Raw genomic sequence first — 16072 nt, forward strand, 5'->3', positions numbered from 1 at the left:
GTACTTAACATGTAAACAGGTGTTTACAAGTTTAGAGACGAAAATTAACAGGTAATTTCATGTCTACCTGTTTAGTACACGAAACCTGTTAATGCCTTACTTGTTCTTGTTAAAGTCGTGCAGGCACGTGTCGTATATTCGTGTCTCGTGTATAAATTTCCAGCCCTAGCTCCAATCCTCTACACAAGATGGCACAATGACAACAGAAGTTGGGTTGTCCGACGAGACAACGACGACTTGACGTATATTTCTTATGCAGACATGTACACCTTGTCAAAGCTGGACATGAATTATTTTAGAAATACGGTGGGTCGAGGCGAAGAGGAAAGCATTGTGGAAGGATGGTTCAAGCGTTTTTTGAGCCATGAGTGGAAAGATGACTACCCTAGATTCACTCTAAATCTGGTTAGGTCATACAAGAAGTCAATCCTATCACCAAGAAGCCGGCTAAGGGACGAAGATACAAAAATGCTTGACAATCATGGAGAATCTATTTTTCAAGGCATGCCCTTTGATGACGACTTTATTCATGACTTTGTTGCTTGGGAGTTTGACAACGCTCACGGAGAGGTCATTATTCACTGTGAACGATCTCATGACCTCCGTTTCTTTGATGAACATGAACTGGCGGGGTTCGGCAGGACTGACATGATAAAGCTTCTCGAGTCACCCTTGTGCACGGTTGAAGACGTCCGTCGTGACTGTACGAATGCTATTGTCGGGAAATTCATCAAGTTCGTCCATCTACTTGTTGAGAAGCAGTCCTTTCAAAATAACGACGATATCTTCGAGTACGAGTCCGAAACCGACTGAAGGCTGGACCTAACGGAGCAAATTCTAAAGACTAGAGGGAGATTGTTAGGCCCATTTTGTGTTTTAGCCTTTTGTATTTGATAATGCTTGAACGTTTATTTATGTTAGCTAGTCAGTTTGTGTTTCTTTACATGTTTGGGTCCAATGCCAAGTATTGTAAAGCCCAATGGACTATGAATAATGAATAGAATGGTGCATGAATGGTGCATGAGTACACACACTATAAATAGTGTGTGTGTCTCATGCAAATTAACTCTTTTGTCAATTTGCTTATATTATCCATACTACAAACTCTCTTTACTTTCCCCTCTCTTCTTCCCTCACGGAAATAAACATAACCAAACAAGATCCAAGATCTCGGTCCTCACTAGTGATTTATGCTAGCTAGTGTAGAGGTTGATCCAAGTAGACCAGTGTTGTGTTATTAGATCCGAACAAGACACCAACAATATATATATATATATATATATATATATATATATATATATAATATTCATTACTACTCTTATTTATCGAATCGTACTATTTGATGTTCAAATAAAATTTCCGTTAATATATCATTATATTTATTAATAATTAATATTTATTTTTTTGTTTAAAAATCAAAACCCAAAATTAATAATATATATAATAATAATAGATGGTAATAACAATAACAATAACAATAACAACAATACTAATAATAATAAAGATAATTAAACCAATAGCATTAAATAGTACTTAATCCGATCGAATCCTAAAACCCATCATGGTCTCATTTTTATATTTATTTCATTACAATTAAATTATACCGTTAACAAATTAGGATCGCTAGTCGACGTATCCAGAGAAGCTCAATCGCTTTTATCTTAAATTTTATCATCGTCTCATCACTATTTCCATCCGATAAGGTGAGTTATTTACATTCCCCTTTTTACCATTTTATATTTTTGGGGGCGTTATGCGTTCACAATTATTATAGCTTTCACTACAAATCCACTATTTTCGTAGATATGCAATTGCTCAATTAGTTGATACGTGTGAATGATAATGTGTTTATTTTTGAGTTATGGTTGTTGGTATCTCATACTCATTAATATGATCATACGTGTAACATCGTGAAAGTTTCGGGTTTAAAATACCAAGTTTCAAAAGATAAAGGACCAAAAATTATAAATTCTAAACTCAAGGGTTTAAAATGAAAATTCTGATTTCATGGCCTATCGCGATACGCGACGGCATTAGAAACAAAGGCATAGCGTATCGCGATGACTCATCTAGACAGGTGGCACGTGACCCGCCACGTGTCACCACGTGGCACCGCGTCTGCCACGTGGCAGAGCTACGGGGTGACTGGTCAAGCCTACGTCGCGATACGTAACAGGCTAACCAAAGGGCCATCGCGTATCGCGATGAGCCTTCTGATTCTGCCTATAAATAACGGCCATGGGCATTTCATTTCTCACAACCCAATTTCATAGCTCCTCACTATCTCTAAAACACTCATTCTCCCTCTAGAAACAACCTCGAAGTACGTGCAAACTCTCCTTGATTTCCGTGCCCAATTCCTCATAATTCGTTCCACTAAACCAACAACATCCCGACATTCCAACGACGTTATCTCGAAGAGGGTGCTACCAAGAGACGTCCCGACAACTCACCTCGATAAGCGTGCTGACGTGTAAAGAAGTGTTGGTGTCTCATTTTGCGTGCAAGGAGAGGTGTTGATCAAGAAGATAAAGGAAAACGAAGCGGCGTCGAAGTGCTGCTCGATTGTGTAAGGTTTTTATAAGTCAACCAAGGTAGGCATAATGCCCAAATAAAATAATAATAAATTATCAAAAGGCTTAAAACCCAAAGTCGAGTATACTCGATACCTCAATAAATAAAAGAAAACATAACAGAGAAAAGAAAAGAAAGAAATGTGAATATGATATTAAGTGTTTCTTTGTTATAATTATTATTATTTAAGTTTATTATTAATCTTAGATAATAAAGAAAAGAAAGTATACGTCGCTTAGAGAAGAAGAAACATAGTGTTTTAAAGAAAAGTAAAATAAGATTAACAAAATGTTTATCTTATATAAAATAATAGAAAAGAAAATAAGTTAAAAAGAATGAGTTTTAACTTATAAAAGAAAAGAAAGAATGAACATTTTTTAACTAAAGGTTTTAAAGTAAAGAAAATATAATCGAGGTAACGATTTAAAAAGAGACTAGAGGTCTTAAGCCGGATTGAATATCTGACTAACAAAAAGTTATACTCGTACTATAGGTGCGAGATAGCAAAAGAAAAGGGAAAGACCCTCGAACAGTGTATTGAAGCTGATCCAAAAGAAAAAGGTGAATACGCCCCAACTTTACAAACTTGTTTAATCGAGTCAAAAGAATTAAATGAAAAGAATTACTTGGGACTACGTGTCTCTAAAACGATATAAACAAAAGTAAGCGGTAGCCCTCAGGCTGTCGTGTACGTTTGTTTGGATCCTTACATATGTGGTAATAAAGTCGGTGGGCACACCGCGCCACACTTGGTCATGACCTCCGCCACGATGGGCCGGACCTAAGTTACGTCCGAGTGAGACTGACCATGTGTATACGTATGGTACCTAAGTAATGTCGAACGTTGCGGTGTTTGCTGGGGGTGCTTTGTGTAGAGACTTTAGTTTATAATTGTGTTTGTTTAATGCTCGATTATTCCTAAGCCACGATGGGCCGGACCTAAGTTATGTCTCGAGGGGTATACAAATAAAAGAAAATATTTTTAGCGTCACATATTCACCAGCATGTGTTGCTGACGTATTTTCTAAACATTTTGCAGGTAATCAAGAATAGGGCTTGGAAACTCGAAGTGCTCAAGATATCCGATGGCTCGGATTATTTTTGTTAAACTTTAAAATTATAAATGGTGGTTTATTATAACAACTAATCTTTTGTGTAAACAAGTAATACTTAAAACGGGTATTTTATAACCCCGTCTTTTGTAATGTAAATATTATACTTTAAATCCACATAAATATAAGACGTCCGCTTTTAAATCGTAACTCTGATTTATTTACAAATGTGATACCAACATATGGGTCGCACGCCTAGGCCATGGTCTGGGGTGTGACAATATGCCGCTGGAGTAACTCGATCCATTTGGGACAAGAGAAATGTCCTTTTTATATTATTGTTTATGCTAGTTGTAGTAGTTCATATTTATCGCAAAGAATTGTCTTTTTATTATGTATATACAAAATTCATGATTACTTGCTCAAATTTATGTTGACAAATACATATTTTTTCATGCATGACGTGGATAGCTTTTTGAGATGAATAAAGAAGTTAAAGCATAGATTGATATCTTAGATTGCATGATAAATAAAGAACAATTTTATTTTTAAGTTTTGATTGTAATGTTATTTCTTTTGAGACAATATTTGTGTTTTGCGTATTAGATATGAAATGAATAATCCAGATATCGACACATGTAATTACTTTAGTGTCTTTTGAGCTATGATACAATATTGTCGCTCCCCGGCATGTTCCGACGTAAGTTGGGGTGTGACAGTTCAAATTATAAACCGATCGCCCAACTTACCGGGCTATAAACATACCATGCTAGTGAGCGGCAACCAGTATAAACGGATTTTTAAAACATTTAGTTTCCTAGTAGTGTATTTCAAATCATAATACGTGTTAAATTCATATGAATAATCATTTTACCCCTATCTTGATCGAGGAGACATACAAGTTCAACATAAAAAACATTAACAAAATCCAAAAAGTAGTTATATAAGAAGCAAAAAACATGAAACTTGAAGAAATTCAAACACATTAAAAAACACAGTGCATAAACAAAAATTCAAACACAAAAAATAATGACTAAAAATTAAAAACGCAAGATGTGCATTAACGGTAATAATTTTCTTATTCTAAAAACTTCATTAATATCTATAGGGGATGAATAAATAACCGCATCAAATGATATGACACTAACATTCTTACTTTTTATCTATTTATACGATCACAACTAGCTACATTTTATGTATTAAAATTAGTGTAATTTTTTATTATTGAAATTATGTAATTGTTTCTATGTTGTGTTGTCTGCAGTTGCATTTGCGCTCAGGCAGTGGCGGCCCAACTTTCTTGATGGCCTAAAGCGATTAAAAATTCCAGGGCCTTTTCTAAAAAAAATATGGGTTTGTACATTTTGAAATTTAATTCATTCTACTTCACATTTAATTAAAGAGTTAAGTGTCATTTTAGTACATGTGGTTTGTCTAATGACGCAACTTTAATACTGATTTTGAATTTATTGCAAATGGCTACCTCACTTTTCAAAAACTTGTTATTTTAGTACTTTTTCTTAACCCCGTCTAACTTTGTCCGTTAAGTCAAGGGTAGTTTAGTAACTTTGTTATTTTATTTATTTTTATATTTTCTTTTAAATATCTCCCCCTTTTAATTCTTTCAAAACCCTAAGTCCCTTTTTTTTATCCAGATTGAGCTTAAACCACCATTGAAGCATATCTATGATGCCACCATCAACTACTACTAACCACCGTAGCTAAACACCATTGCCGGTAGCCACCATCTCTGACCTCCATAATCACCGTTAGCCACCATCTCCGGCCTCTGCATCTCCGGTAGCCACCATCTCTGACCTCCATCTCTGGTAGCCACCATTTCCGACCTCCATCATCACCGGTAGCCACCATTTCCGGCCTCTGCCATCTCTGGCCGCCACTGCGATATCTCTCTCTCTCTCTCTTTTCCTTTGTCCACCAGATCTGGCGGACAACCACCGTGATGCTCATTAAAAACTCCAATCTAGTTCCGGAAACTAGATAAGGTGTTGGAATCGACAACCGTTGTGGTCGTTTTCTCGTCGGAAAACCTACAACTGTGGTGGTGGTGGCGGCAAGCAAAGAGAAAGATGATTGTAAACTTGTAATCCTCCACTCTCGCCGAAGACTGATGTGAATGTGGCTGGCGAGATTGGATGTCGCCGGAGACTATGGTGAAGGTGGCCGGCAGTTCACGGTGGTAACAAAAGAGGGTTGAAGACTTGAAGATAGCATATTTTTTCTATTCCTTTTATATTTTGAAAGGGGAAGACAATTAAAAGAAAAGGTAAATAAATAAAATAAGAAAGTTACTAAACTACCCTTGACTTAACGGACAAAGTTAGATGAGGTTAAGAAAAAGTACTAAAATAGCAAGTTTTTGAAAAGTGAGGTAGCCATTTGCAATAAATTTAAAATCAGTACTAAAGTTGCGTAATTAGACAAACCACGGGTACTAAAATGGCACTTAACTCTTTAATTAAATGAATAGGTCAAATTCAAAACCGAAACAATATCATTTCTCATACTATATTTTATAACATGAGCAAGACTGCTACTATATGATTTTTTTCCCCTTAAAATGTGCAACCAATATATAAATACTCTTTAAAGACTCTACTTTATTGTAATTGTTTGAATGTTATAATTGAATAATAATAACTTAAGAACACAAAAAAATGTAAATATAATGAAACACACAATGAATTTAACTTGATCGGATAATTTTGAAAAATATCTTGTGTACAACAACACCCACATTAGTCATTTCTAACATGTGAGTTGACGATTATAATGGACATGTGTTATCTTAGTTTTAAGAACAAAAATGGATAGTTAAAATAAGATAATGGTCGAATTTTATCATATAAACTCGAAACAAGTTTTGATTACAAATTAAGAAGTGTATATGCTCAGGTTATTTATTAGTTTTTGCTTTTATAACATCACATGCTTAGGTTTCGAATTAACCTTCAATTTAAGAAAAAAAGAAAGGTTTTATTAAAATATTTAAACAAAAAAGTTATTGAACTAATATCTATTTTGAAAAAATAAATAAATATGCACTTCAAATATTAGAGGGAGATAGATATTTATTTGTAACTTTGGGTTTTAAGTCATTTTTTTATAAAGTTGGATAAACTAAAAATTTAAAGAAAGATGAGGAGAAGGAATCGAACCCTACTACTAGAAAATTGTTCAACTTCCCACATCGTTTTCCGTTGGAAATGTGTAGGAAATCACCGTTTCCAACACATTTCCAACAAAAACAGGTATGTGGGAAAAAGTCTCGTGGGAAATATTTTCTTACGAATTTCTAACGCATCTTCCAACACATTACCAACAAAAATATGTCGTTGGAAGTTTCCAACACATTTCTGACACAAATAATTAAAACTTTTGTTTTCATTTTGTTACACATTTCCTACGCATATTTACATAATTTATTACACATTTCCTACGCATATTTATATAATTTCTTACTCATTTCCTACACATATTTATATCCTTTCCTACGCATCTAAATAGTTTTTGATTAATTTTTTATACGCATTTCCAACGCATCTAATTTTTTTGTTATTTTAATTTATTTTATTTCTATGCATTTCCAACACATCGATTTAGTAATGATTTTAAGTTTTTAATTTATGCAAACACCATAAATACGGTAACAAATGAATGCTGAAAAAATGTAAATATAATTTAAAACATGCTTTACAAATCAACCATACATACAATTGCTCAAATTAAAAGTTTAAACTCGAAAGTCTTGTTGCAAAATCACAATTACTAATTTGGAGAGTGAAACTTTGTAATAAACTCTTCGTATTTTTGCATCCTTTCTTATTTTCCACATGCTCATTTTCCATTTGTTTTCTTCATTGTTCAAATTCTTCCGTTGTCTTCTATTCCATTTCCAGTTGTTCTTACATTTGGGCTCGAACTACTTGTAATCATACTCCTCATGCACTATTCCTACAAATCATCAAACAATGTGACCGTTATTCAAGTAAAAATCGACACAATAATTATATGTGAGTGATAAAGATAACTTACATACGGTTGTTTTAATTGTTATGCACAAACTTGAACCATTCCCACTCATTAATGCCAAACTCTCATGCCCTGAATCTTGTTTTGCAACTTTGGTGAGGCGGGTATCAAAAAAACATTTCCAACAGTCTAGTTTCTAGACCATGTTTTTGTTCCTACATAAAAAATAGTAATATAATAAGTATTAAAAGTAAAACAAATTAAATTTTCTCATCCCAATTTTTAACTAAAATTAAATATGACTAGTTTACCAAATGGACACGACATTTGTAAAATCCCATAGGTCCGAACGCATGCCAAGATATATAGTCTCGGCCGTCGGCATTGGCACTGTTTTGTCTCCCACTCGCGTACTTCTTTCGCCATTTTCCCAAGCTCAACCGTTTATAGAGTAAAAAGTGTATTGTAAGGTCTAGCTAGTTGTTTCCGCCAACTAGTTGTGAGGTTGATCCAAGAACAATTAGTACCTTAGTTTGTTTTGTTGTTTGATCCGGTCACGGGACCTACATGTATGTATACTGTATAAAGGGCAATAAAATATAAGAAAAAACACAATAATGCACTAACTTGCTTACCAAACACAAGTGACACCATATGTCAAGAGGCACCGAATTGGGGAAAATCACAAGTTATCTCGAATTTCTCTTCTTTATCCCCAATCAAAAGCAACTCTTATATGGAGCTGTAGTGTGGTTTTAGAGAGAGTACCAAGTACTGAATCAATTGCAAAAAAAAAATGCATTAATAACAGAGTCACAGATAATAAAGACAGTAGCTAATGATAAAAAAAGTGAATTACAAAATTTGCAGAGTGCGAAGGGTTAGATTCATAAACTGAAGCTGCTAAAATACCATTTTTTTCAAACTGTTGACTGAATCAAGTATCAAAACGCCTCGATGCCCTAAAACGCACAAACAATAGAAACCCAAAATCAACAAATTGATTGAATATTAATCACATTATAATAAGTGAGATCAAACAATGATCATATTAAATGATTAATTGAAAAATCGATTATAACCCGATTTGGAAGACTGCCAGTCGGAGGCGGTGATGGCGTAGGGGCGGATAAGCGTTGGTCTTTGGATTGCTAGGGTTTGAAACTCAGAGATCCGCCATGAACGGATTCTCCAGAAGTCGTTTACATTGAATTCACATTAGCCAATGAAACTAAAACTTAAACTCACCGGTTAATCACGTATGCACACCGGAGGGAACAGTTTCTTTTCTCCGAGTTTAAAAAATTGAATTTTTTTAAAGATGTTAACTTAATAAGTGCATTAACGGCTTATACATTGATGCAACAATAACTTATACATTATGTTAAGGTGAAAACGAGTCGAGACGTTAACAGCCACTCAAATTCGGATTGATAAAAGGTTCGAAAAGAGCCGAGATTTTTCCAGATCAAGCCAAGCTCAATCGTGAAATAAAGCTCCTTAACTTATTGAACCCAAGTTCGAGCCATATATGATAAACTCGTTTAGGCTCGTCAGGCCTTAATGAACCTTGTTTAGTTGTGTATTTTTAAGGGCATGTTCGTTTCACATAATTCGTGTAAATTCAATGTATTAATTTGACACTGCACTGTTGTGAGTCCAAGATTTGGCTTGTTTAAGCCACTACGCGAGCCCGAGCTGAGCTTAGACTCGTTAAAAGTTTTTCTTAATTAAAAATGTATATAAATTAATAAATAAATAACTAATGAGTTAAGCTTGAGCTTGAAGAAACAACACACGAGCCTCAAGCTCGCAGCTTTAGTAAAAGAACTTGAAAGGAGCTGAGCTCAAGCTTAGGCTCAAATAGACATGTTTACCCTCATATACTATATTTTTAAAAATTTGTTATTAAATACAAATAAATACGTTCCATTACTAATTTTTATTGATAACTTAATTATAATTAAAAACAATCTAATATTAAAAGTAAAGTAAGTATTATTATTTTTAATTAATTATTGAATAATAATTATTATTAGCACATATACACGACATACGTATACATAAACATGCATGTCACAACCCAGTCTAAGACGGAAATGTTGGGAGACGAACTAATTGCGCATATAGCTCGCAAGACACTAATATTAATAAAAGCGACAACATCTAAATTACTTTATTAAATATAAATCACAATACATATTACAATATTCATAGACAAACACAATACACATTGCAATCATTTAAACAATTATCATTAATTGATATCCTAAAGGTCAGATTATACGAGCTTCAAACTTGCAAAATCCAATGTCACCTGTGATATACGTAAAAATACAATAATTTTTCAACAACACATGTTGAGCGACCAGTTTGATATATATAATAAAGAAATAACAAATCAACGCTTAAGTGTGTAATACAATTAAGTACAAATAGTGGTGTCGGTTGACCATGATTACTTGAACACAATCGATGGTTACTAAGACAATATATTGCAATTAAACAAATAATGGTGTCGGTTTACCATGATTAATCTAACACAATCAATGGCTACCGAGACGCGCGCCCACACACATGTACAAACACGGATACACATACACATACACATACACATACACATACACATACACATACATAAACTTACATGTCTACGTACATATGCGCAAGTACACACACATACACACATATACTTACACACATAGAAAAGGGTTAAAATAAAAATACATAGTTTTGTATGAAGAGCATGAATAACACAAAATTTAGAGTTAAGAAACTATGTAGTATAAATCCTTAATCTTAGGAAACTATTTGGTAGTTTAAAAACTACCAATCTCAACCATTAGATCATAAATCCAATAGCCTAGATTGATTCTTACTCTTCTTAGAAAATTATTTCTTTTTATTATAACCCACCCCTACACACATACACATACATACATCATCTTTTTATTATTAATAACTTTTCTGTAATAATAATTACGTTATACATACATACATACATACACACACGTACACACACAAATAATAATAATATTAATAATAATAAGTAATATTATAATTATATTAATAGTATAGTTATTATAGTAATAATTATCTATACTATATATAATACACCAAACAAGAGCAAATTAAGATACCAATTTATAAGTAATTTACAACACTTAAAGCATGAGGTACATGTGTTAGTAAGGGAAAACATGTCTTTTAAACACAATCTATTCAACTTACAAGTTTGGTCCCTCATCTTTAACCATATTATGTTTTCTATTTAACTTGTAAACTAGCTTCTCACCCATGATTTTTAAACGACTATAGCCTTTTCATACTTTAATATTTTTATAAAAAAAATTGCACCATAAAACGAGCATTTTATTCTTTTTAATTTGGTTGTTATATTGTTGTAATTTTTTTCATTTTAAATAAATTAATATGTTATGTAGGGGTGTTTAGTGTCGGTTTTGATGGTTTTTAAGTTAAACTTGTAAGTCCAACCGTTAATACTGATTTTTTGTCGTCCAAAACCAAACTCAACCATTGAAAGTTGAAACCGAAGTGTTACTAACGGCCTGGTTCCAGTTTGGTTTCACAGTTTAAACTTTAATAATAAATTTAGTTTAAAATAATTAATAATTTAAATGTACCATCAATTTTAACTTAAAACCAACATAATATGATACTTGAGATGATCATAAATAAAAAATGATAATTTTAGCCACATAAATGGTAAATATTAATGGAAGATCTAGGACGTGAAATAATAACAACAAATATTACAAAACGAATCATATTGCAATTATGTTAATTTACAGTCTTTTCTGGTTTCATATGACTGGTTGCCGATATAAACCGCGAACCAACCGTTCACTACGTTTTGAAAATTTTGAAACCAATCAACAAACCGAAAGTAAAGAAGAAAAAGAAAAAAGAAGTCAAACCAATCACCGATTTAAACGATTTCAAGGTTTTAACCGAACCATAAACACTTATATTTATACGTGATTAACATGTTCAAGTTCAAACACCTGTTGCATCGCGCGGGCACCCATCTAGTATATCTACATGTATAGTTATCATTTTATTTTTCAAGTTTTCAATGCATTTCCCAAAAAAGTTAAAAAAAATCCTACGCGATTATGACGAAAATGTTAAAAAACTTACAAAAAGATCCATATTTTTTCTATAAGAAATTAAATAAAAAATCAAAACCTACATAGTAAAAATAAACATCAATTAGAATTACGTGGGAATATTTCCTACGCGTTTCCAACGAAATATATTATTTATTTATTTTGGTTCTTTTTTTGTTACGCATTTCTCACGAAAATGTTAATAAAGGTGTGCAACTATCTTTTTGTTGGAATTGTGTTGGAATATTTGCTACGCATTTCTTACTTAATTACTTTTTGTTGCTATTTTGTTACAATTGTGTTGCAAATTTATGGTTCTCTTTTTTCGTGGGAATTTCGTTGGAAATTTGTAGAAAATAGCACTCGTAGAAAATGCGTTGGAAATTTACGTAGGAAACATTACACTTTTCTAGTAGCCGGCAACCTAAAAGAAGGTGAGACATACTAGTACATCACAACAACATTAATTGTATGGATTGTAAACAAAATTTATATATATAACTGTTTTTTAAAATGGGGACCTCAAAAATTCGTGGGCCTAAAGTCCTAACGTACTTTAGTTTGTAATTCATTTAGGCCGGCCCTGCGCTCAGGGTTTTTTAATAAAATTTGTCTATCAAAAAAATATATTAAAATGAACCATTATATGTAACGGTTTTAAAAATTTATAGCTAGAAAGAGCAAATATGGGAAAGAGAAAAAGGGAAGACAAGTAGAAAATATAATATAGTTAACTATATACCACCCTAAAATGCGCACACCAAAAAATGAAGTTTGGTAAATAGAAAAGAGGCTTTGTTTCTTTTTGTGTTTCAATAGTAGGTTCTTATGTCCCCTACAAATACAATTCAGCCAAAATTATTAAATACCATTCTTATTGTAGATTTATATATCAGCAAAAAAGGAGAGGGTTGACTGGTTTGCCACTGATCATTGACCATCAGAAACTTAAAGCATCCATCCTGGGACTATTCCAGTAACATTTTGTCCACTTGTTGATGCTGTTATTTGGCTTGAATCTATTGTGTTAAACCTGAAATATTTTTGGATTCTAAAGATTAATTCTAATACTTTCAACATAATTTCAAACAATTAACAATAATTACCCGATTTGCAAGTTGGAGTTGCAGTCAAGAGGCTTGAAGAAAACTTGATCTTGTTGAGGTGGATGATGTTCTTGGTTCTGATGGTGTTGTCCAAATGAATTACCATTTCCATTTTCACCTCCTGCAGCCCATGATGGACCTGCTTCTGCATAGTATTCTTCTAGCTGCAATAACACCAATTTTTTCAACATTATTTAATTCCTTATATTGTAGAAAATGTGAATTATATATACATAAAATTTAACTTTACATGGATGTTCTTACTTTAGTCTGCAAAGCTTTGTTAGATTCGAGCCACATTCGCTCCTTAACTTGAAGATCAGAATGCCGATCCAGCATCGATTGAGTCTACATATTAAGCAAAAGATTGTACATATGTTGATGAATAAATATAAATCAACCAATCAAGTAAACAAAAAAATAAAGAAAATATCCAAGTTAACACACACATATAGGAACTTTCAGTTTATCTAAGTTTTGACTGCTTAAAAAATAACAAGATTTGTGGAACCAGAAAATAGATTGTTGACATTAATGTATAATAACATTCAGAATCTTCTAATAACCAACATCATTAATCAAGTTAAGAGGTACCACGCATAAGATAATGAAGTTCATTAGAAAGACACTTAAAATAATACCCTTATGGACCGGATTTGCCTCAAAGTAGAGTCAAGTTGGCGCTCGAGTTGCTCAAGTTCTTTTAGATTCAACGGGCCCAAATCTTCCCCGAAAAGTTGCCTGCGATAACCGAAAAAACAAAATAAATCATTCATTTTCAATTTTTAAACATTAAAATATATATAAAAAAAAAAGTTGAAATGTAATGTTTCTCTATCTCTTCAAATATATTCAAAAAATGTATAAACAAAATTCATTTATTCATAGAACATACACGTGTTGGTAACGTTTAAAAATGAAAAAGAAAAGAATATATTAAATAAATGAGTTAATTGATTTTTAGAAAATATAATTACCACTGATAGAATAGAAATAAACAAAATTATTAGACTTACAAACATAATTTATCACTATTGTTGTTATATGTAATGTGATATTTGTACATATATATGTTATCAGTATTAGGTTCAATTTGTCGGGTTTAACATTATGACATAAACTTACGGCTGCTGCTAAGTTTAATACCGTTATAAACGGTTAAGCACGCCAAAAGTAATGACGGTTATTCAAACCGTTTATTACTCGTCTCATGTATGTATATATATTGAACATTGTGTTCAATAGAAATTACCAAGATTGATCATATAGATTATTAATCGAATTCCCATCATTTCATTTGAATTCAGTTTGTGACTATATCGTGTTTTAATAACCAAGACAATTGGGGTTCGTTCTTTTTCTTGCAATGATTTAGTGTTTTTTAAAGAAACTTTGCGAATTTTATGCCAATGTTTCTTACACACCACTTGCCTTTGATATTGTTGTAGGGACTCATATTTAGCTTTCAGTTTCATGTACTCCTTGTAGCTATTTTGCTACATCGTCAAAACAATAAAGAGGTTAAATTAAACAAGTAAACACGCTAAACGAATCAAAATCGCATATTATACAAAACCTCGGCATCATTAGTGGATCGGTTGACTTCCATTGAGCTATAGGTGCAATTCTGATACCTTTCAATCATCTTGAGCATGCTGAAACATAACATCACAAATTTAGTTTCTACAAATTTTGTAAAACCTTTAGATAATTCAACATTCAACAAATGGATATAACAGTGATCACTGAAGTTTATTTAATTATTATAAGATCAATTTTCAAATCCAAAAAGCATGTCTCATTGATTTGAAACAACAAAGTACAAATAAAATCCTTGATTGAAATCAATCAGTCTTTGTAATAACAATAACAATAATAATATATGCTGACAATTAGGATTCCAAGAGACCAATAAACAAATATTTCTTTTATCAGCTATATGATATAGAGCTTCATTGTCCATCAAGTTTTAGTTTTGCGAAACAAATAAACAGATGATCAACTACATATCTCTTGTTTGAATCATTTTTGTAACTTTGACCATCAATTCAACAAGAAACATATACATACATATACATATACACAAAAGAAAACATGAATTAGAAGAAAAACCTCAAGAATTGTGAAGATCTGTCAAGACTTGAATTAAAAAACTTATATTAATGTTACAAAACATATTAATCATGTCAATAAATACCAAAAGAATATAACCTTGGATTCACAAAAACAAGATCTAGCCAATTCCCAGATCACCAACCCTAATTTGAACCCTAAAAACAAGAAATCTTGAAAATTTAAAAACTTTAATTCAAGAAACACAAAACACATATCAGATCTACAACACACACACACAAAAACACACAGAGTAAAATATCACACATACTTTGAGGTGCTGCAGAACTCATAAAGCTTGCCACGGTTGGAGAAGATAATCAAGGCCACCTCAGCATCACATAACACAGAGAGTTCATATGCTTTCTTCAGCAGCCCATTTCTTCTTTTAGCAAAAGTCACCTGCCTGTTAATCTTGTTCTCAATCCTCTTCAGTTCAACTCTTCCTCTCACCATTATTATTATTATTATTATTATTATTATTATTATTCACAAACAAATATTATTTAACTAAAAAAAATTACAAATTTTTAATACCTACCCAGATGGATTTGATTAATGGGTATTTCAAAAAACTTTACAACATTGTTTTTTGAGCAGATTTGATAATATTATTACTACAAGAATCTTGAAAGTAGTTTTGACCAAAAACACACAAACACAAAGATGGGTTTGGTTTTAATCTGGGATACTCTCTTTTTAAGGGTTTTCAAGTTTTATTTTTATTTTTTTAGTTTGATAACTCATAATACAATACCCAAAGATATGAAATTTAGGGTTGGTGTGGTTTCCATCTTCAAAGCTTAATGCTTTTTAACCTATTTCAGAAACACAAGCAAGCAAGCAAGCATCATATCAAACCCCACTCGCACTTGCCAAGCGCGTGTCTTTCATTATTAATTTGTTTGCATACATGATGTGTAGAGCGCGTGGGGTGAGTATGTATGTACAGTCAATGTGAAGTGAACTAACTACACAAGATAAAAAGACATCAACGTATGTCACAAACCTTAAATAGTCATCACACGTTTCGGTCCATGAGAGGTCGATATCATAGGGTTTCCATTGTTTTTTTTTTGGTATAATAATTTTGTTTAGCAATTTA

The 16072-nt window shown here is 32.4% G+C and overlaps 1 protein-coding gene across 1 annotated transcript; it reads right to left on the bottom strand.

Moving 5' to 3' along the window:
* Nucleotides 1–12546: 12546 nt before the first annotated feature.
* Nucleotides 12547–15462, bottom strand: LOC143595325 (agamous-like MADS-box protein MADS2). Its single transcript, XM_077074365.1, has 7 exons — nt 15239–15462; nt 14432–14510; nt 14287–14351; nt 13497–13596; nt 13120–13203; nt 12856–13019; nt 12547–12782 (listed from the first exon to the last, which is right to left on the bottom strand). The coding sequence occupies exons 1-7, from the start codon at nt 15421–15423 to the stop codon at nt 12698–12700; spliced, it is 762 nt and encodes a 253-aa protein (XP_076930480.1). The 5' UTR covers nt 15424–15462; the 3' UTR covers nt 12547–12697.
* Nucleotides 15463–16072: the final 610 nt, after the last annotated feature.

Source organism: Bidens hawaiensis, unplaced genomic scaffold, assembly GCF_021521415.1.
Source record: "Bidens hawaiensis isolate Kalapana, Puna unplaced genomic scaffold, B.hawaiensis_p1.1 tig00001721_1, whole genome shotgun sequence".
NCBI classification, from domain to species: domain Eukaryota; kingdom Viridiplantae; phylum Streptophyta; class Magnoliopsida; order Asterales; family Asteraceae; genus Bidens; species Bidens hawaiensis.